The sequence below is a fragment of the Hemiscyllium ocellatum genome, chromosome 3 (genome assembly GCF_020745735.1).
Source record: "Hemiscyllium ocellatum isolate sHemOce1 chromosome 3, sHemOce1.pat.X.cur, whole genome shotgun sequence".
In the NCBI taxonomy this organism is placed as follows: domain Eukaryota; kingdom Metazoa; phylum Chordata; class Chondrichthyes; order Orectolobiformes; family Hemiscylliidae; genus Hemiscyllium; species Hemiscyllium ocellatum.
The window spans coordinates 106,144,307-106,168,103 of NC_083403.1; the positions used below are offsets into that span (position 1 = coordinate 106,144,307).

At 41.8% G+C, this 23,797-nt stretch overlaps 1 protein-coding gene and 1 pseudogene across 1 annotated transcript in view; one reads left to right on the forward strand and one right to left on the reverse strand.

The window, feature by feature from the left end:
• The window catches only part of nid1a (nidogen 1a), a 101,709-nt gene extending 81,859 nt beyond the window's left edge, over nt 1–19,850 (reverse strand). The window contains exons 1-6 of the mRNA XM_060852696.1: nt 19,596–19,850; nt 18,154–18,453; nt 14,728–14,969; nt 9,031–9,446; nt 4,411–4,560; nt 337–588 (exon numbers count right to left, since the gene is read on the reverse strand). Coding sequence (XP_060708679.1) covers nt 337–588; nt 4,411–4,560; nt 9,031–9,446; nt 14,728–14,969; nt 18,154–18,453; nt 19,596–19,796 — 1,561 coding nt within the window. The 5' untranslated portion in view covers nt 19,797–19,850. The remainder of the gene's footprint in view (nt 1–336; nt 589–4,410; nt 4,561–9,030; nt 9,447–14,727; nt 14,970–18,153; nt 18,454–19,595) is intronic.
• LOC132809053 (5S ribosomal RNA) lies at nt 11,527–11,635 on the forward strand (annotated as a pseudogene).
• Nucleotides 19,851–23,797: the final 3,947 nt, after the last annotated feature.

Below are 23,797 nucleotides of genomic sequence, written 5' to 3' on the forward strand. Positions count from 1 at the left end.
CAAATTTCATGGTATTAAACTGGGTGACTGCATCTTGTTGACCATTTGCAAAGATGAATTTGATCACCTTATGACCACCTCTTACAATGCTTTCTTTTCCTCACTGCTTTCCATTCAACAAGGCAAGGAAAATTTCAAACATACTTTTGCCTTTGTAACACTAGAGGCGTTTTAAGAAGGGACTTTAACAGAGCTTCAAACTGAAGTAGCTGAAGGCATGGCTGCCAATGGTGTAACAATCCAAGTCAGTAACAATCCAAGTCAGTAACAATCCAAGTCAGTAACAATCCAAGTCGTATGTACATGACCCAGTATTTTGGAGTGGAGACTACTTACCAACAATACTGAATCCATTTTCATAGCCAGGTTGCTCCAGAGCAAACATCCAACCAATGATACTTCCAACAGATGATAGTGGCAGAAGAGACCAGCCTAGGGTTGTAGGGATTCGACTTATAGCTGTATATGATCGCCCATCGTTTACCACCACATACGAATGCAGGTCGATGTTTTCAAACTGAATAGGTACTGGATTGGTTCCTACAAAAATCTTTGCATTTACCTTTCCATTGACACGCTGCGGAGATCCTGTTTAAAAAAGTCAGAAGATTTTTAAACTCACTTCTGGATGGAATTTAAAAGCAAATTCTTGCAGACGTTTGAAGCCTCAGTGAAAGAACAAAATGTCGGAGAAACTCAGCAGAGTTGGCACCGCCTGTGCAGAGAAAAACAGTTGACATTTTGAGTCCAATATAACTTTTTCAGAACTCATAGAAACAGGAGTAGGCCATTCAGCCTGCTACCCCTATTCAATTAAATCATAGTTAATAATGCAGTAAAGTGGTATTGAGATGGATTATCTCCCCATAATTACAGTCTTCAGAATCTATCAATTTGTGTCTTGAACATGTTCAAGTATCATAAACCTCTGGCGTAGAGAATTCCTAGGATTCACCACTTTCGGAATTAAGAAATTCTTCCTTATCCCAACCTCAAAATGGCCCACCTCATGATTTGGGATCATGTCACTAAATGAATGAACACAGCAGTTCCGAAGTAGGATTATATTGGACTCAAAATATTACTCTGCTTCCCTCTCTGCAGATGCTGTCAGATTTGCTGAGTTTTTTCTAATACTGTGTATTTTTATTTCAGGATTTAATCTGTTTAACATAAGAATTGATCAGCTAGGGCTTTCTACGTCTATTGCTATCCAGTGATTTTCAGGTCAGTGTGAAATGGATAAGAATAAAGATGCAAACATGATACTTATTTTCTTGTCATGGCTATGAGAACAGACTGTCCACTAACAGTACAAGAGTGTTGAAGAAGTCTTCTACAGCCACAAGGATAGTAAAGGGTACAAGTGGAGGGGAAGGTCAATGATGGATCAGAAAAAGAAATCTAAAAATAGAGACTGAGGTACGAAATAAATACTTTGTGTCCTTCTTTAACAATAAAAAATGATACTGGCAAAGTCAAAGTGAGTGAAGCAGTAGTTTAGATACTGAATGAGCTAAAAATTGTTATAGAAATATTAGAAAGGCTGGCTATACCTGAAGGTCTGAAGTCACTAGGACTGATGGTATCCATCTGAGGATACTAAGGAAAGCAAGAGTAAATTGTGTATATACTGGCCATAATCTTCCAATTCTCCTTAGATATGGGAGTGATGTCACAAAATTAGAGAGAACTGCAAATACTACTGCATTGTACAAAAACTGGTGGTATGATAAACCCAGCAACAACAGCCCAGCCAGTGTAGCATTAGTGGTGAAACACCTTTTATAAATGATAACCCGGGACAAAATTAGCAGTCATTTGAACAAATCAGATTAATAAAGGAAAAACAATGTGGATGGTCACAGGCATATCATGCTTAACCTGTGTTTTGTGATGAAATAACAGCGGGCTGATTAGAGAAAGGTGCTTTATATGGTGTACCTAGGCTTCCAAAAGGTGTTTGATGAATTGCCATGTAATAGACCTGCAGCTCATAAAAGGCAGAGTGGCAGCAGAGATATGAAGATGGCGGACAAGTAGTGGCAAATGGCTGTTTTTGGACTGAGGAATGTGGGGTTTCCGAGGAGTCGGTACAAGGACCACTGCTTCTCTTGATCCACATTAATAACTTAGACTTAGATGCACAAGGTACACTTCCAAAAGTATTGCGAACTGAGAAGGACGGTAATAGATTTCAACAGGATATAGATGGCTGATGGAATGCACAGACAAATGGCAATGAAATTTATTGCAGCAGAATTTAAAGTGATATATTTTGGCTAGAAGAACAAGGACAGCAACATAAAATAAACAGGTAGAATTCTAAAGGAGTAATGTAGGAAAGGAGACACCGATTAGTAGACATGCTCAAATTGTTGATTGAAGTAGAGAAAGATGAGAGAGTGGTTTGAAAATAAAGGCATACAGAAGTCCAGAGAGTTAAATTCACTACAGTGTGGAAACAGCCCTTCAGCTCAACAACTCCACACCGACCCTCCGAAGAGTAACCCACCCAGACCCATTTCCCTCCCTTATATCTACCTCTGAGTAATGCATGTACCATTATGGACAATTGAGCATAGCCAATTCACCCGACCTGCACATCTTTGGATTGTGGGAGGAAACCGGAGCACCCGGAGGAAACCCACACCGACACAGGGAGAATGAGCAAACTCTACACAGACAGTCGCCTGATGTGGGAATCAAACCCAAGTCCCTGGTGCTGTGAGGCTACAGTGCTAACCACTGAGCCACCACACTGCCTATGTTGTGATAAACATGTATAAAGCATTGGTTCTGCCTTAACTGAAATATTGTGTCCAAATACAGTACTGTACTTTAGGGAGGTTGCGAATTTTTTTTTAAGAGAGGATGCAGCAATGATTTACAAGAATAGTTCCAGGGACGAGTGATATCAGTTACATGGATAGATTGGAGAAACTAGGGCTGTCCTCCTTTATGAACGGGAAGTCAAGAGGAGACTTGACAAAGACCTTGAAGTTCATGTGGAGTCTAGACAAAAGTAGATAGGAAGAAATTTTTCCCACTGGTAGAAATTCCACACAAGGATCACGTACCAAAAGAAAAAGTAATAACAGAAAAGTCAAATTTGTGCAGGAGTGGTTAGGATATGGATTGCACTGCCTGATAGCATCATAGGGACAAATGCAATCATAGCTTACAAAAGGAAATTAGATAAACATCTGAAGAGAAAAATATTTCAAGGCTATGGAGACAGGGGCAGGGAAGTGACACAAGTTGTTCCTAGAGGGAGATGTTTCAGAAATGACAGAGCAATCATCCTACATTGGTGCTGTAACAATTCTATGATTCAAGAGGCTGTGGATGCTGAGATCAATTAGGGCTTCAAGATTGATTACTCACTATTATTGATTAGGTAATGGCATCAATAGGTAGTATTTGAGTAAGAGAATAACTGGATAAATGCAGCTGAGGTACAGAGTAGGTACAGGCAGCACGGTGGCTCAGTGGTTAGCACTGCTGCCTCACAGCACTAGGGTCCCAGGTTTGATTCCAGCCTCGGGCAACTGTCTGTGTGGAGTTTGAACATTCTCCCCGTGTCTCCGTGAGTTTCCTCCGGGTACTCCGGTTTCCTCCCACAGTCCAAAAGATGTGCAGGTTAGGTGAATTGGCCTGTGGTGTTAGGTGCATTAGTCAGGGGCAAATGTAGGGGAATGTGTCTGGGTGGGTTGCTCTTTGGAGGGTCGGTGTGGGCTTGTTAGGCCGAAGGGCCTGTTTCCACACTGTAGATAATCTAATCTAACTTTGAAAAGCTCAGCATGTCTGGCAGCATCTGTAAAGAGAAATCAAAGTTAACATTTTGGATCCAGTGACCCTTCCATGGATCAGCTGTGATCAACTGGAAATAGATTTTAAGGGAATGAGTGACCAACTCTTTTTGAATGCTCCATTATGGTTACATGAACTGTGATGCTCACTGGTTTTGACTAATACAAAAAAGAATCACTCACATAAGTGTTGCGGGTCACCCATAGAATAATCTCAATGGGTCAAACTCCCTCCCATTCACAACCGTCATAGTCCCCTAATCCTTATGTGATGTGCAAACAGCGCAAGGCAACATGAAACAGGCATTATGGGCTTTTAGTGGGGGAAATAATCAGATTTGCAGCTTTTCTAAATTAAAGATCAGTCAATAAATGAACTTACTCGATAAAGAACATTTCCATCACTCTTTACTCTTGTGACTGTGTTTGTGTTCTGCCAAATGCCCATTTGCTAAGCTACCACTCTAAAAAGGACCAAAGACTGCTCTTTCTAAAGATTATTCATTCAAATACTGCATTCCATTTCTACGTTTTTTCTCTTTCACTAAACTAAGCTTTTTGATCTTGCAGTGAAGAATGGGAAGCAGACCAGACTTACCTTCCGCAACACACTGCTTGCCATTTCCATAATAACCAGGATTACAGTGACAGCAGAAACCTGCCACATAGTCTCTGCACTGGCCATGAATCGAACACACATGACGGCTGTTGGCACAGGTGAGCTGTCTTTCTGTATTGTATGAGAAAACTGAGAAAGAGGAAAAAAATATAACATGAACAAACTTCCAGAAAAAAAAATTTTCAACCTTAGCTAAATTAGGTTACATTTGGGTGGCACTAACAGAGGTTAGGTAGGGATGGGCAGATAAAATGGGTCTCTCTTTAATTAAGCTTTCAACTGTCAAGAAAAAGACAGATACAGTATAAGTAGAAGCATCTAATAAAGGCCTAATATCAAGAGTACTGTTATCAATGAACACTTGAATGGCATGGCATATAAGACTACAGGCTAAGTGCTGGAAAATGGGATTAAAATAGATAAATGCTTGATGATCGGTGAGGGTATAATAGACCAAAGGCCCTCTTTTCATGATGTAAAACTCCATTACTCTAATACAATCTATATCAATTACTTGGATGATGGGACCAAATCTGTGACAGCTAAAATTGCTAATAGCACAAAGATAGGCAGAAAGTGTTAAGAGGACATGAAGATTCGATAAAAGGAATTTAGACAGGTTAAGTGAGGCAGAACAAATTTGTCACATGGAACATATTGTGAGTACACATGGACTTGTTCACTTCAGCAGAAAAGTATACAAAAACAGTATACTATTTAAATCGAGTGAGACTGTAGAACCCAAATGGTACAGAAGGACCTGGATCATGTATCAAGTTTTCACACAGGGTACATCAGACGATTCGGAAGGCAAATTGATGTTTATTGCAAGGGAAATTGAGTATCAAAGTAGTGAAGTGTTCCTGCAGCTGTATAGGACCTTAGTTTGACTACAGCTAGAGTGCTAAGCACAGCGTTGTTCTCCTTAAGAAAAGATACAATTGCATTCAACTGATTTCTGTGATGAAACAGCAAGGTTATGATGAAAGCTTGAGCAAGCTAGGGCTACACCTATTGGAATTGAGAAGAATGAGAGGTGGTCTTATTGAAACTTAAAACAATTGTAAAGGGACCTGACAAAGTGAATGTCAGCAGGGAGGCAGGGTGTGGGGGAAGGAGAAATAAATGTTGGGTGTCTTGGTAGAATTTATAAACAGAGAACAGTTGAAAGTGATGAAATTTCAGATCTTAAAGTCTAGGCAGCTAAAGATATGGCTGCCATTTGCTGAGTGACGGAAATTGGGATGTATGAAACCAGAACAGAGGAGCACAGAAACTTTGGAGGAATGATAGAGCTTAGCGATAGATTGGAGAAGCCAAGGAGAGATTCGAACATGTGGACGTGAATGTTAAAGTTAAGGTATCAGCAGTTATACTGATACAGGATGGAAAAGGTTCCGATCCAAAATTAAAACCATATATTTAAAGTGGCACTCAGCCAACCACTGTCAGACAGGCAACTTCTCCTGCAGAATAGGATTTTAACCAGACTAGAAAGAAAGCGGTTTGAGCATATTTTAAGACAGAAGATAAAATTACAAATCCAACAGCACTGTAGGAAATGCCAGTACAAAAACTTAAAGAACAGTTTATCTTGTAAAACATTATTGTTGTAATTTATTCATGAGAAAGACAAATTCCTTAGCACAATATTTCTGTTTTCAGTTGATTAAATCATTGAGCAAGGCGAAAGTGAGGACTGCAGATGGTGGAGATTAGAGACGAATTCCCGATGAAGGACTTTTGTCCGATACATTGATTGTCCTGCTCCTTGGATGCTGCCTGACCTGCTGTGCTTTTCCTGCACCACACTCTCGACTCTAAAGCAGTGAGCAGCTGAGTCAGATTGAAAGTATCAAAGTCTTCTATCACTGGCATCCATGAGTCAGCTAATCGACTACAGCAGTGTTAAGGGTTCTGCTTCATGTACCCAGCCAGGGTGGGGAAAAGAACTGGCCAGGATTGCTGTCCCTAATCACTACCCAGCAAATAGGTCTGGTTGAGAACAGATTGAGCCTAACACAAACATAACCTATAAAAAGTAATCTTCATACAAGTTCCAGGTAATGGTCATCATTGATGATATTGAAAGCAGAAAACCAGATGACATTCAATAGCATTTCCATTGCCAAATCACTCTCAATCTTCTGCAGGGTTGGAATGTAGAAGGAGTAGGATGGTGGGGAGTCGCCCAAGGTGACCAGAGATTCAACTGGACAAGCTAGATAAATTTTTGGACAACTGGAGAGGCTCATAGACTGGGTATTCTGAGGTTCATTGATTGACTCATATCATGACTGCACACAGCCTCTCCACCAAGTTACACATTGGGAGTTTGATCCTCCACGTAGCTGCAATTTGTCCCATCCAACAAATGTAATACTAAGACTAGTCAAGATTTCTTTGACTGCATCTCCATGCAAATTCTAACATGTAGAATCTCTGCAGTGTTTTGGAATAACAACAACTGCATTACTATTTCTTCACTACTACTGGGACAAAGTCCTGGAATTCCTTCCTTAACCAGATTGTCAGAGTATCTATAGCACTTAGGTTGCAGAAGTTCAAATTATCTTGCTGCCATCTTCTCAGAGGTAATTAGGAATAAATGTTAGTCTTGCCAGCAATGCCTAGACTTTGAGAGCATTTTAAATTCATTTTGAATAGTCACAATAGATGCGATTCTACCAGCGCACTCCCATGCTGAAACTACATCCCACCAAGGGATTTTCCCGGAATGGGGAATAAATGGAAATCGAGGAACCACATTTCAGAAAGAAAAAAGACACAAAGCTGGGTGGCAGGGTGAAATGTGAGGAGGATGTTAGGAGAATACAGGGTGACCTGGACAGGCTAGGTGAGTGGATGGGTGCATGGCAGATGCAGTTTAATGTGGATAAATGTGTGGTTATCTACTTTGGTGGCAAGAAAGTGAAGGAAGATTACTACCTAAATAGAGTCAAGTTAGGTAAAGGGGCAGTACAACGAGATCTAGTTGTTCTTGTACATCTGTCAATGAAAGCAAGCATGCAGGTACAGCAGGTAGTGAAGAAAGCTAATAGCATGCTGGCCTTCATAACAAGAGGAATTGAGTATAGAAGCAAAGAGATCTTTCTGCAGCTGTACAGGGCCCTGGTGAGACTGCACCTGGAATATTGTGTGCAGTTTTGATCTCCAAATTTGAGGAAAGACATTCTGGCTATTGAGGGAGTGCAGCGTAGGTTCACGAGGTCAATTCCCAGAATGGCTGGACTATCTTACACTGAAAGATTGGAGCGACTGGGCTTGTATACGCTTGAGTTTAGAAGGCTGAGAGGGAATCTGATTGAGAGGTATAAGATTATTAAAGGCTTGGACACTCTGGATGCAGGAAGCATGTTTCCGCTGATTGGTGAGTCCCAAACCAGAGGACACAGCTTAAAAATAAGGGTTAAGCCACTTAGAACAGAGTTGAGGAGAAACTACTTCACTCAGAGAGTGGTGGGTGTATGGAATGCTCTGCCCCAGAAGGCTGTGGAGGCCAAGTCTCTGGATACTTTCAAGAAAGAGTTGGATAGAGCTCTTAAGGATGGTGGAATCAAGGGTTATGGGGATAAGGCAGGAACAGGATACTTATTGAGGATGATCAGCATGATCATAATGAATGGTGGTGCTGGCTCGAAGGGCAGAATGGCCTACTCCTGCACCTATTGTCTATAAAAATCAAGACATCAAGAAAGGAGAAAGTGGAATTCAAGAAAATACAGGATACATTCAGGATTTTAAAATCATACAGTGTCTTTTTCAATTTCAGAACTGAATTTGGCTAAAATCATGAAACACAATATCTGCATATATTACCACCCTTAGATCAAACTCATTCATTGAGCAAATTCACAAGTATTTCAAGAAAAGAGAGTTGGTTGGAGGGATGCTTTGTGCCACAAGTTTCATTTCCTTTCCTCACCCTTAATGTTGTAATATTCTTGTGCTTTATCTGGTGCTAAAGTGCAAAATAATAATGTTATGGCAAGGAAAGTAGGGCAACTGAGACCTCATGAATGCCAGGATCAACAATATATTTATTAATCACCTAAATTTAAAGGACAGAGAAATAGCAGAGTAGGCAAGAGCACAAATTAATGTCAACTACATACAGAAAAATAAATACGGGGTAAGGGTGAATTGGAAGGAGACAAAGCAACTTTAAGATCTTATTTGATAAAATTTTGGATTAAAATTTCTCTAGGACTAATTTACTGCCTGGAGGAGTGAGTCCACAGCTTTATTGTTACCTTTCCAGACCAAGCCTCTTAACTTTCATGTCAGACCCATAAACCACATCACGAACAAAGTGTATCGCACTGCATGCCACAATATCTCATATTAACAGGTCAAATACAGCAATTTCAAGACAGTAGTTGGGAAGTTCATGACAGAATTTTTCTTCAGTTTTGTTAAAGAGGAGTGATGGAAAACACTTAACAATTTGTGATCATTCACAACTGCACATAATTTGTTCATCACAAATTACTAGATCATTTTATGCACTCACCCAATTTATGGATTTTATAAATAGATAGTTTGTAACAAGTATACATAATCAACAAATCATCATACCATTCCCAGTCACATCCAACTCTGTATCCAATAGTTCAACTCTGCGCTGGGGAAACTGTGGATGCTGGAACTGGACTGGCTTGACTTTGATGTGTGTGCGAACCGGAAACTCCTCTACATAGCGGGGTTCTTCTGGAGTCAAGTTTTCCACATTCTGCTGTGAAGCTACCTTGTACACTACAGCATCCTCTGGTATGTCAACTTTACCTTCTTCAGGAAGATTATATTCTGGGTCTGACCCATTCTCGGTTATATCCACATAGGAGTTCCTCTGATGGTCAATGGTTGGAACAGTACTAAAAGTACTCTGCACATAATCAGTATGGAACATGCTTACAGCGGCAGAAAAAATGGTCTGGTTAGAAGAACTGCCAAGATGGAAGATCCAAACTCCTTGTTCTCCAGCATTACTGTCTCTGTGAAAAGAATAGTTTTATTTTTCCTTTACAGAATGCATTGAAATTGCCATGTTATAAAATTTTCCTTCAAGCATGCGTTTCTTTTTCCACTAAATTCCCACTTATTGGGGTTAAACTTATTTTTAAATCTCCTACAAAGTGGAAACATCTTTAAGCTAATCTGATTATCACTTTTAAAAACCTCCTATTGGCCATCCTTTTCCTAATAATAATTCTTTATAATCAATTAGTTCTGATATCATACTTATTAATCTTGCACTTTTTCCATTGCCTCTCCATGCTGTGTGTGTCAGCCATGCTTCTGTCGGTAGCATACACCTCTGAATCACAAGGTTCCAGTTCCATGCAAGAGTTTCAAATCAAAGTTCAAGACAAGTTTAGCATTACCTGTCTGCTTTTTAATTCTGGGAAACATAGAACAATACAGCACAGAACAGGCCCTTCGGCCCTCGAAGGTGCGCTGACCTGTGAAGTAAATTAAGCCCATCACCCTACACTATCCCATCATCATCCATATGCTTATCCAAGGACTGTTTAAATGTTCCTAATGTGGCTGAGTTAACTACATTGGCAGGCAAGGCATTCCACGCCCTTACCACGCTCTTGAGTAAAGAACCTACCTCTAACATCTATCTTAAATCTATAACCCGTCAATTTGCAGCTATGCTCCCTCATACAAGCAGATGTCATCATCCTAGGAAAAAGACTCTCACCGTCCACCCTATCTAATCCTCTGATCATCTTCTATGTCTCTATTAAATTCCCTCCTAGCCTTCTTCTCTCCAATGAAAACAGACCCAAGTTCCTCAGCCTTTCCTTATAAGACTTTCACTCCAGACCAAACAAGATCCTGGTAAATCTCCTCTGCACCTTTTCCAATGCTTCCACATCCTTCCTGTAATGGGGCGACCAGAACTGCACACAATATTCCAAGTGTGGCAGCACTAGCATTTTGTACAGTTGCAACAAGACATCACAATTCTGGAACTCAATCCCTCTATCTATAAAACCTAACACACCGTATGCCTTCTTAACAGCACTCTCAACCTGGGTAGCAACTTTCAGGGATCTATGTACATGGACACCAAGATGCCTCTGCACATCTACACTACCAAGAATCTTTCCATTGACCCAGTATTCTGCCTTCCTGTTATTCTTCCCAAAGTGAATCACCTCACATTTATCTGCATTGAATACCATTTGCCAACTTTCAGCCCAATTCTGCAGTTAATCCCAAGTCTCCCTACAACATTCTTCCACACTACCCGCCACTCCATGGCCTTAGTATCCACCTATGCCTGCATCCAAGTCATTTATAAAAATGACAAACAGCAATGGTTCCAAAACAAATGGTTCCTTGTGGCACACCACTAGTAACTGGACTCCAGGCTGACCATGTTCCATCAACCACCACTCGTTGCCTTCTGACAGAAAGCCAGTTTCTAATCCAAACTGCTAAATCATCTTCAATCCCATGCCTCCACATTTTGTCCAATAGCCTACTATGTGCAACCTTATCAAAGGCTTTACTGAAGTCCATGTACACCACGTCAACTGCCCACCCCACCCTCCTCCACATGCTTGGTCACCTTCTCAAAAATCTCAATAAGGTTTGTGAGACACAACCTGCCCATGACGAATCCATGTTGACTATTTAATCAAATTGTTGCTTACTAGAGGATTATGAATCCTACCTCAAGACTTTTCCTACAACAGACGTAAGGCTCACTGGTCTATAACTACCTGGGTCATCTTTACCTCCTTTCTTGAACAAGAGCACAACATTTGTAATCGTCCTGTCCTCTTGTACTAAACCTGTAGACAATGACGACTATAAACACTGAGACTAATTAACAATGCGACATTTTACCACATGTATGAGTTTAACGTGCGCACCCATTACTGACACTATCTTACCTTAATTTTTCTTTTGATATTTATGCATCTGTTGAAGACTTTACATTGTTTTATCATCTAATACTGTTGTTTCACCTTGCTTCCCCTTTTTTAAAAAAAATTATTTGTAATATATCATCTTCAACCAATATTATTTTATTTTAATGGAAAATGAAAAAGAACTGGTGGCCATACTAGTCTGAAAACACCTGATCTCCGAAGCTAAGCAGACTTAGGCCTGGTCAGTACGTGGATGGGAGACCGCCTGGGAATACCAGGTACAGTAGGCTTTTAAGGTCAGCACGGTGACTCAGTGTTAGCACTGCTGCCTCACAACACCAGGGTCTCAGGTTCGATTCCAGCCTCTGGCGACTGTGCGTGGAGTTTGCACATTCTCCCCGTGTCTGCGTGGGTTTGCTCCGGTTTCCTCCCACAGTGCAAAGATGTGCAGGTTAGGTGAATTGCCCATAGCTGAAAAATGTTTTGCTGGAAAAGCTCAGCAGGTCTGGCAGCAGCCAAGGAGCAGGAGAATCGATGTTTCAGGCATAAGCCCTTCTAGCGTGACCTACTGCGCTTTTCCAGCAACACATTTTTCAGCTCTGATCTCCAGCATCTGCAGTCCTCACTTTCTCCTAAATTGCCCACAGTGCTAGGTGCATTAGTCAGAGAGAATGGGTCTGGGTGGGTTACTCTTTGGAGGGTTGGTGTGGACTGGTTGGGCCGAAGGGCCTGTTTCCACACTGTAGGGACTCTAATCTAATCTAAACTGCAGATGTTAGAGATCTGAAATAAAGGCAGAAATAGCTGAAGAAACTCAGCTGCTCTGGCAGCATCTATGGAGAGAAAATACAGTTCAAGTTCCAAGCCCAGTGTCTCTTCTTCAGAACTAATAGCAGCTGGGAAAAGGTGATGATCATAAATACTTCCTCTAGGCATTTCTGCCTTTGTTAGTTATCATTTTTCACTCTCACTTTTAATGTTTATGTAGTCAGTGTATGCCCTAAGTTGCAATTCATTCATACTCTGTTCTTCAACATCTCACTGGGTGCTGATAATGTAGAATAAAAACTGCATGATAATATGTAGCTGAAGACATCGATGACTAAATGAGACATAATCAGATTACAAACTACAGCTAATCAAAAATCTCTGGGGATCTAAAATAAGGCATGCAGTTACCGACTTGAAGATAGCCTACTGTTTTTTTCAACGTAATAGAAGAACTTACAACCATTGTTAGAATGGAGGAAAATGGATTTGATAACAAACTTGAAGAAAACATGCTGCCTTGGCACAGAAATGGCTTGAACTACGTGAAACATTGTTACATTGAAGGTTACAAAGATAGCATTTTAGTAACAAACACATTTATCCATGAGAGAAGAAGGACCAAAAGTCTTAACACATCAACAGAAAATCTTTAATGTAAGTTGGTTTTCTACAAATGTAAAAGGGCAGCTATCACCCTAATTAGTATATTAATCTTTAAGTTCAATGCAATGGCACTGGAAGCAAACAATGGAATGCACATCCTGTGTATGCACAGGTAGTGTCAGTCTGTAACTGTTTAAAGTGAGAGATGGTTTAAATGCAGCTCTGCTTTCTATAACCAAACAATGCTCCCTGCTGCACTAGGTGCTTTGTAACTGTTTCCATTTCAACATATTTTTGGAGCTACATTTATGATGGAACGTTTTAAGATAAAGGCTTGCAATTAATAAAGCAATGCTGTTTTTTCAAAAGCTATTCCAGTAGCGAATTCAAAAAACCTGAAAGTGACACCTGTCAAATTTTTTTTCATAAAATAATTAGGACAAAAATTAAGAACAAATGTGGAACTCAAAACCTTGACCTTGGAATTAAAAGAGTTCCATTACCACCAAGTGAGGCTGTGTAGGAAATTTCTGCATTTATCCAAATTGCTCTCTTGTTCAAAGAAATGCAACTTTTAATGAAGTAGCTGTGGTTACATTAGGTCTACAAGTGGCAGCTCTTTAGGTATTTTAAAAATCACTGCACCACTTGCCACCCATCAACAGGAATGACACCAGAAACAGATGTGTGCATACCAGTGATTGCATTGTAGGCTGAATACACACAACAATTCCTGACAACTTTCTGGTTGTCAGCAGGAGTCTTATCATCAAATGAAAGGATTGTCTGGTAACCTCATCTTTGACACTATATACTGTTCCTGCTTGAATAAGGACTGAAACATGTGAAGATCAGCACGATCCTTTCTATGCAACACAGCTGCATAAACCATCCATTTTATGCATATACTGTATACTTACCACAACATACAAGTTTGGCCAAGACCTGAAAGGTCACGATCAAAATAAGCTTATATACAAGATTCCATTCCCACTAGGCATCAAATGTAAGTGGTACACTGAAGAACAGTTTAATCATTTAGCTTTTCATGCCTATTCTGCCAATCAATTAGATCATGGCTTCTCAACTCTAATTAGTGAGTAAAAAGTGAGGTCTGCAGATGCTGGAGATCAGAGCTGAAAATGTGTTGCTGGTTAAAGCGCAGCAGGTCAGGCAGCATCCAAGGAACAGGAAATTCGACGTTTCAGTCAAAAGCCTGATGAAGGGCTTTTGCCGAAACGTCGAATTTCCTGTTCCTTGGATGCTGCCTGACCTGCTGCGCTTTAACCAGCAACACATTTTCAGCTCTCAACTCTAATTACCAATCTTGGTTCCAAAATCCTCAGCACCCTTACCTAACTAAAATATATCCAAAATTACATCCTTGAAATTCTTAACCAAACCCAAAGCCTTAGCAGCTTTTTAGGAGACACAGGTTCAGACTTTCATAACCCTTTGAGGGGTTGAAAATGCCAGTCCCAATTGCGAAGTTTTCTGATCCCCACGTTCCAGGCTTTCCCCCCATGCCAGGGAAAATAATCTGTATATTTCCATTCCAATTCTTAAAATGTCTTAGTTAAATCACTTAATCTTATAAACAGGAGGGAACAATGCAACATGTTCTTAAAACGGAAGCTGTCAAACAAAGAAAACCAAAGTCAATAAGCTTTCCTGACCACCATAAACATAAGGACATTAGGACACAATTTCTCTTGAGATCATTATATATTCAAGAAAGTGTCAAAAAAGTTTACATGGCAACAAAGAAGAGCAATAACTTTTTTCACACAGGGTGGAAATCACAACAGAATAGAATCAGAATTCTCCAGCTTCAAAAGAGGACGTTCAGATCATTGTGTTTTATCAACTGAGCTATTTAAGTCACATCAATATTCCTTCTCCAAAGCCCTGTAAGTTTCTCCTTGACAAATATTTGTCCAATTTCTGTCTGACAGAAGGAATAAAGATTAAGAGACATTTCAGATGAAGAAATGTTAAATTTGCTTACTGGTAAAGGTTTTTAACAGATTGTTCGCTGCCAGATGTAACTGCATACGACGGTCCCTCGAGTGTAAATAGCACAAAACTGCTTTCCCCTCTGCTGAAGCCCACTCGAGCTGGTAATTCTGAGTCAATGTTATTTGCTGATTTGGAATGTGTTCCATAAAACTGCAAGCCATCTTCAGGGTAGAACAGAATAGCATAGGAGCTGGATTCATCAGAAGCCAATATCACCTGGAAGGTATTTCTCTGGTAACACAAAAAGCCATCAAAATATCATTTCACATAGAGTCATAGAGATGTACAATATGGAAACAGACCCTTCGGTCCAACCCGTCCATGCCGACCAGATATCCCAACCCAATCTAGTCCCACCTGCCAGCACCCGGCCCATATCCCTCCAAACCCTTCCTATTCATATACCCACCCAAATGCCTCTTAAATGTTGCAATTGCACCAGCCTCCTGCACATCCTCTGGCAGCTCATTCCATACATCTGCATGAAAAAGTTGCCCCTTAGATCTCTTTTATATCTTTCCCCTCTCACCCTAAACCTACGCCCTCTAGTTCTGGACTCCCCGACACCAGGGAAAAGACTTGTCTATTTATCCTATCCATATCCTCATAATTTTGTAAACTTCCACAAGGTCGCCCCTCAGCCTTGTAAATCTTTTCTGAACCCTTTCAAGTTTCACAACATCTTTCCGATAAGAAGGAGACCAGAATTGCACGCAATATTCCAACAGTGGCCTAACCAATGTCCTGTACAGCCACAACATGACCTCCCAACTCCTGTAATCAATACTCTGAACAATAAAGGAAAGCATACCAAATGTCTTCTTCACTATCCTATCTACCTGCGACTCCACTTTCAAGGAGCTATGAACCTGCACTCCAAGGTCTCTTTGTTCAGCAACACTCCCTATGACCTTACTATTAAGTGTATAAGTCCTGCTAAGATTTGTTTTCCCAAAATGCATAAACTCCATCTGCCACTTCTCAGCCCATTGGCCCATCTGGTCTAGATCCTGTTGTAATCTAAGGTAACCCTCTTTGCTGTCCACTTCATCTCCAATTTTGGTGTCATCTGCAAACTTACTAACTGTATCTCTTATGCTCGTATCCAAATCATTTATGTAAATGTCAAAAAGTTGAGGGCCCAGCACCGATCCTTGTGGCACTCCACTGGTCACAGGCCTCCAGTCTGAAAAACAACCCTCCACCACCACCTCTGTCTTCTACCTTTGAGCCAGTTCTGTATCCAAATGGCTAGTTCTCCTTGCATTCCATGAGAATGTTGGAAGTTATAACAAATTAATCTGCTATGGCTCAGTGTGAATATTCTGACCTCTGAATCAGATAGTTGTGAGTTCAAGCCCTCCCCCCCCAAGCAACTTGATACATTTACCCTCGGCTGATAACTCCAGACTCCATTGCACTGCTGGAGGTGCTGAGCTTTGGGCGAGACATTAAATCAAAGGGACAGAACAGATCCCACTGCAGTATTTCAGAGACCTGGGAGTTATTACTGGTGTCCCGGTCAATTTATCCCACAATGAACACTCAAATCAGTGATCCAGTCATTATAACATGAATTTTTGCAGGAACTTCCGCAAAGGGCTCCCAAACTGTTTTACAGCCGTTCCCTACATGACCACTGCACAATGGCAGCAGTATGTGCAGGATGCACTGCAACAGCTCACCAAGACCCCTTGGATAGCACCTTCCAAACCTGATATCCCTACCATCAAGAAGGATCAAGGGCAGCAGATACCTGGGACATCAGCTGCAAGTTCCCCTCCAACCCACATACCATGTTGACTAGGAACTGTACCATTGTTCCTTCACTATCACTGAGTCAAAGTCTTTGAATTCATTTCCAGAAGCACTGTGGGTATTACCAACATCACATGGGCTGCAGCAGATCAAAAACAGTGCTCATCTCCACCTTCTCAATGGCAATTGAGGATGGGAAATAAACATCATCCTAGCCAGTGACATCTACACAATCAGAGACTGAATTTTACAAGCCCGGAAGACAATTGGTGAAAGACAATTGGTGAAGGAGTCATTGATCATTCCAAGCACACTTCTTGAACAAACTCTATGGATGACTACGTTGGGACAGTTTATAGCACTGCTTCCCAACTTTTTTCTCCCCCCCACCCCCCACAACAGTGGCCCAAATTCAAAGCTTGAATATTGTCATGACCTGATTGTGAAAAGTGTCAGAATGTTCCATGGTATGGTCATGGTCCAGGGGGAGAAAGGTGGAGCTGTTTGAGAGCTGGCGCTTAGCCTCTGCAATGTAGAGGTCAGTCCGCAAAACAATAAAAGCACCATCCTTATTGACAGGCTTGATTACAAAGTCAGGGTTGTATCTGAAAGGACAGACTGCAGTCAGTTCAGAAGGAGATATGGGTCAAATAGGTAAGGGGTCAGGGGCAAAGAAATTGAGGTGACCAATATCACATGATAGTTCTCAATGAATGGGTCATGTGCAGATGAACAGCCAGAGATCCAAATGGAGGAAAAAGTGTTGGAGGTGGGCAAAGGGATCTGTGGCATAGGGAGAAGACTCTTATCCAAAGAAATGGGTATGAGGCAAAGGCAACAGAAGAGTTCATGTTGTACCCAAAACCAAATCTTTTGCAGAGTATATAACGCTCAGCATCGGAGAATACAAGATCATAATAAATACTTGACAAGAGGTGGAGTTGGGAGAGAGGAGATGAAATCAAAGAGAAGAGGCAGTAAGGTACGTTTTGGAGGGGCATGGGAATCCCCAAGGTGCTGTATTTTATGTATTCCTTTATGCCTGAAAGGAAAAGAAAAAAAGTTTCTTGTCAGAACAGCAAATGAGCTGGAGGATAAAAGGGAACTGGGGAAGCAGGGCAGCTCTGAGTCAGCACTATGTGGTGTTGTTGGAGCAAGAGGTCGAAATAGTGCCAGGTGTCACCATATGCACAGTGTGGGAATCTTAGGATCCGATGAGAACAGCTGTCTGAGGCAAGTCTCAGGATTGTGCACTAAAAATTTACTCCCACTCATTTGAAGAAGTCAATTTTACTAATAGTCACTCGAGCACTGGTACTGTATTCCAAGCAATCTCTGGCTTTACCATAATCTAAATCCTGAACATTAAGCATTTCATATAGTTATAGAAGGGATTTTGTTAAGGCACATACCATGATCTAATCTAAATATCAGCACATACCTATACCAGGAGCCAGTGAACATCCATTTGGAATGCGCTGTAATGTTTTAACATCTCCTCCCTAGCCTAGGGCATTTATTGCAAATGTGACCCTTATCCTGGATCATTAGCTAACTCTGCAGAGGACAGGATTTACTTCCAACATCAAACCCAGTAAATAACTTCTCCTTCTGATTTCCCATTTATTTCACTCTAGGATTGTACCAACCTCATTACCTTATTCTGTGGTTGGTCTCCTCGTCTGAGCTCCTCATGAGCGGTCACATTGGCCCAAGTGGCAATGAAAATGTTGTCTGGATTGAAGTTTAGGTCAGGGAAGCCTTTGCTTATCATCAATGCAGCACGATGGAGAATTTCTTGTGATGACTCCTGCCTGTAGTAGATCTTCCCCACTTCATCAGAAGTGTCCAGATCAGCCAGAAATGCTGCAATCGCACCAAATCTTGGTGGAAAAGTGTCGACATAATTTACTTCTGCAGAAGGTTTGCTGATGGTAATGATTCCATTTGTGTTTACCTTTAGTCACACAACAGATCACAAGTATGATTTTCAAAATTATATACATATATATATTTTAAAAAATAGAAAATAACTCTTCTTGCGCTGTACCACCCTAATTACACCTGAAATCACAGCCACCAGAAACAAGATCATTAAGCGCCTCCATCCTTTACTGCCATTTGGTCTGTGTCTCAAACATAACATCTTCTGATGTCCTTTCACACACAAAAAAAAATCAAATTTTCTACTTACTCCATTACAGAGATTTTTTCTGACAAAGTATGTATCAGTTTGGTACAACGTGATTTCATTATTGAATAAATTAACTCAAAAGTTCAAGATTATGTCCCTTCAGCTCGATCCTCTCCACCCACCCTCCTCCCAAGAGGAAACAATCTCTGCTAATATACTCTCCTTAGAACATGCTAACGACTCGATTTTCGGAATTACTGCCCTGAAGGATGCAAGCAGATGAAACCCCATTTTCTCCAATCACCTGCAATATGCACATTCAAAACAGAAACAGGTTCTCGCGGGAATCAAATTGCCTGACTTTAGACTCGAGAACTAACTTTCCACATAACTTTCCGAACAACGGGCAGTTAAACCAGGTCCAGGAAACTAAATTGAAAAAGAAAACACACAGACTGATGATCGAAGAAACAGAGAGATTGCTGAAAATAAACAGATTCCTACGCCGACCACCTTAAAGGAGGGATGGACTAATTTCTGATGTAGGTCATTCAATCTTCACTTAATTTTCTAGGTGGATATTTCAACATGTGCACAACTGCACGAATATATATATCTGCCTTCACACAACTGTTTAATCTGATGTTATCATGAAAACTGAACCAATGCGGATTACGGTTGACGCTAACTGAAAAGTCTTTGAAAGGCTGGTCTAAACGGGTGAAATTCCAATTTAAACGAACATATTTATTAATCATTAGATTGTGGGCACAAGTTGGGTTTTTTTGCACCTCGTCTTGGAACCATCGACAAAATAAATAATAAAATATTTGATCAACGGTTTCTCACAGAAATGAAATCCTCCCTCCCCGCCCACCCAGAAAAAAATCACAAGATTTCACCCCAGCAGCAAACTTGGGAAGACTTTTTTGTTAACTTTTTTTTTCCGGATGAGGAATACTTACATAAAGGTTTCTAACAGTCCTGTCGAATAGACGCAGCGTTTGGCCCAACTTGACCGGCTCCGAGGTGACATCGTCCCCGGGAGCTAGCAACTTGTCCCCAGCGTCCTCCCCATGAGGGTAAAGTTCTCCTGAGGAGAGACCGCTCACAGCAGCCGCCCGTAGCAGGACAGCCAGGAGCCACACTCTCCCCATCGGCATCATGCCCACAATCCACACCGCTCCACAACTCACTGTGCCCAACTGACTGACTGTCCGCGCCCACTCCCCACAGCAAGCAGCTCCGGACCAGCCCCAGTAAACCACTGCAGCGCCCAATCACCAACACTCACTCCGCCCAGCTCAGCCTGAACGACAGCTCAACCCAGCCCGTTACAACCTCAACCTCTCCGGAACCGCCTATGGCTCACTGAAGACCACACGTTCAGCCACTCTCAAACTCCCGCTTCATGGACATAGAACCTCACATTTACTCTATGGTGCACACCATCATATTCATTCAAAACAGTCAGACATACGTACATTTATTATATCAGAGTCATAGAGATGTAGACCCTTCGGTCCAACTCGTCCATGCCAGCCAGATATCCTACGCTAATCTAGTCCCATTTGCCAGCACTTGGCCCATATCCCTCCAAACCCTTCCTATTCATATACCCATCCAGATGCCTTTTAAATGTTGTAATTGTACCAGCCTCCACCACTTCCTCTGGCAGCTCATTCCATACACACACCACCCTCTGTGTGAAAAAGTTGCCCTTTAGGTCACTTTTATATCTTTCCCCTCTTAATCTAAATCTATGCCCTCTAGTTCTGGGCTACCCCACCCCAAGGTGTTTATCCTATTCATACCCCTCATGATTTTATAAACCTCTATAAAGTCACCCCTCAGCCTCAGATGCTCCAAGGAAAACAGGTGCAGCCTATTCAGCCTCTCCCTACAGCTCAAATCCTCCAACCCTGGCAATATCATTGTAAATCTTTTCTGAACCTTTCCAAGTTTCACAACATCCTTCCGATAGTATTAACCTGATTTATAAAAGTGTTAGAACTTAAGAAGTCCACAAATATAATCTTATTTCGCTTCAACACTGCCCTCCCTAAATAAACTAATATTCAGTTGAAGCATGCAACAACTAGATTAGGTTTTAACTATCTTCTCTCAAGCAGGGCGATTGTCCTGCAGTCAGCATCACAGTAAACCAGTCCAGAGAAAATCAGCAGTTATAAGGTACTCAGCTTTGTATATTGGCAGTAACGTAGCTAATGAGTTTCAACTGACATGTAAGTATTACCTCGAGTATGTTGGGTATGTCTTTATTCCTTTTATCGAGCACTTTGTACGTGGTGTCCCTGGCAACACGGTCCATCTTTGACCTCTAGATGAAGTGGAAGATGGCTTAGGTGACTGCAAAAGCATGGGTTCAAGGAATGAGTCAGACCTGCCCCTATAACAATAATACCAAGAGTATCTCACACCAGGGAGTTTACCCAAAATGTAGAGGGAGCAGTGCTCCCATTAGCCAAGTTTTTGCCTCACCATGGCGGCACACTCCTTCCAAGTTTTTACACACACCCAGCCTGTCCAAACCATATTCCCAGCATCTTCAGATAATTTGTCCTGATGGTGAAGGGTACAAAGGATCGATTGGCCCAGTCCCAAAGAACATAGTCTTGCTCTTGCCTCCTTGGCTCCTGAGGCCAGTTTAAACTGGTTGCAGATGCTCATGCTGACAGTGAAATTGAGCAGAAAATGGCAATGTGATCCACATACAGGATGTAAATCACACACAAACATTGTTATTGCAGTCTCAATCAATGATGGACAATGAGAAATCTTCCCAATCAGATCTGAAATCTGGCAAGGCTGACCACTTCCTGATGCCTTGTTTGCCTGTTGCATTAAACCTTTTACTGATTCAATCAGGAAGGGGTGACTAATCCAGGCAGGGAGACTTGCAGGTCATCCTCTACATGGATGCATTGTTGTTTTCTGCTCGGATCTGCTGTCAGTGCACAGACACATAAGCATATGCAACCATTTCAAACTGGTCTCAGAAGCCAAGGTAAATTGAGGCAAGAACAAGGCCATGTTCTTTAGAACTTTGACCAACTGATCTTATACCCTTCACCATCAGGGCAGATGATCTGATGGTCAGGAGAGGCCAAGGCATGCACCAAATGTAGAAGGAGTTTATCATCAAAGTGAGACAGAAACTAGGCAGACCGGAGTACCACTCCCTCTCCATTGTGGGTGAAAAACCTTCTCATCAGGTGTGAGGTATTGTCGATGTAGTTGTAGATGCCTTAGATCTAACCTACTCCCCAAGCCTGCTCCACCCCAATCATCTGACCCACCTTCCACCTCATCTGGCAATCAAAGATGGACTATGTCCACAGGGACAGCATAGAAAATGTTCTAGATAACAGGGAAAGAAGGTACCAATGCTACCCTCATCCTCATGACCACCTTTGTGAATAGACCCTCTGTACACAAGCACCAAGAGTCACTATGAACTGAGGTTTTACTACCCTAAGTGTTGCAAAGGAGGGGTCTGGATGTGTTGCTGTGGTGTGCTTCCAGTAGGTACACCAATCTTTTTCACCTGTTGGAAAAATTTGCAAAGAAAAGCACCTTTGACCATAAGACAATCAGGAAGTGATCAGTATGGAGCATCCTCGAGACTCTGTGGGAAAAGAAGAGGGTTGATCTTGTTAAAGTCATTGGGGAGATTGCCTCATCACCAGAACATCCCAGCAAGCATCGAGACATAGCTTAGCTGCTGGTGAGAAGAGCACTGCCCATCAGATCATTCATTGTACGCCCAGTCTTTGTGTGCCATCGCACAATATCTTCAAAGCACTGCACTAGTGAGGAGTCTGTCACTCACCTTCTTCTGGAAACCGCCTTTGTAAGGAAGGTCTGCAGAGCAATGTAATGGTTTTTGTCGAGGTTTGGCCCGAGCAGCTCTGTGACACAGGAGTCTACGCTCTATGGTCTGTTCTCTGGGACACAAACTGAGAAAAATATTGACTGTTATAGAGTTATAGAGTCATAGAGATGGAAACAGACCCTTCAGATCAACCCGTCCATGCCGACCAGATATCCCACCCCAATCTAGTCCCACCTGCCAGCACCCAGCCTATATTCCTCTAAACCCTTCCCATTCATATACCCATCCAAATGCCTCTTAAATGTTGCAATTGTACCAGCCTCCACCACATCCTCTGGCAGCTCATTCCAAACACGTACCACCCTCTGTCTGAAAAAGTTGTCCCTTAGGTCTCTTTTTTATCTTTCCCCTCTCACCCTAACCCTCTGCCCTCTAGTTCTGGACTCCTCGACCCCAGGGAAAAACATGTCTATTTATCCTATCTATGCCCCTCATAATTTTGTAAACCTCTATAAGGTCACCCCTCAGCCTCCTTCGCTCCAGGGAAAACAGCTCCAGCCTGTTCAGCCTCTCCTTGTAGCTCAGATCCTCCAACCCTGGCAACATCCTTGTAAATCTTTTCTAAACCCTTCCAAGTTTCACAACATCTTTCTGATAGGAAGGAGACCAGAATTGCACACAATATTCCAACAGTGGCCTAACCGATGTCCTGTACAGCCATAACGTGTCCTCCCAACTCCTGTACTCAATACTCTGACCAATAATGGAAAACATACCAAACGCCTTCTCCACTATCCTATCTACCTGCGACTCCACTTTCAAGGAACTATGAAGCTGCACTCCAAGATCTCTTTGTTCGGCAACACTCCCTTACTATTAAGTGTATAAGTCCTGCTAAGATTTGCTTTCCCAAAATGCAGCACCTTGCATTTATCTGAATTAAACTCCATCTGCCACTTCTCAGCCCATTGGCCCATCTGGTCCAGATCCTGTTGTAATCTGAGGTAACCCTCTTTGCTGTTCACTACACCTCCAATTTTGGTGTCATCTGCAAACTTACTAACTGTACCTCTTATGCTCGCATCCAAATCAGTTATATAAATGACAAAAAGTAGAGGGCCCAGCACCGATCCTTGTAGCACTCCAGTGGTCACAGGCCTCCAGTCTCCACCACAACCCTCTATCTTCTATCTTTGAGCCAGTTCTGTATCCAAATGGCTAGTACTCCCTGTATTCCATGAGATCTAACCTGGCTAATCAGTCTCCCATGGGGAACCTTGTCGAACGCCTTACTAAAGTCCATATAGATTA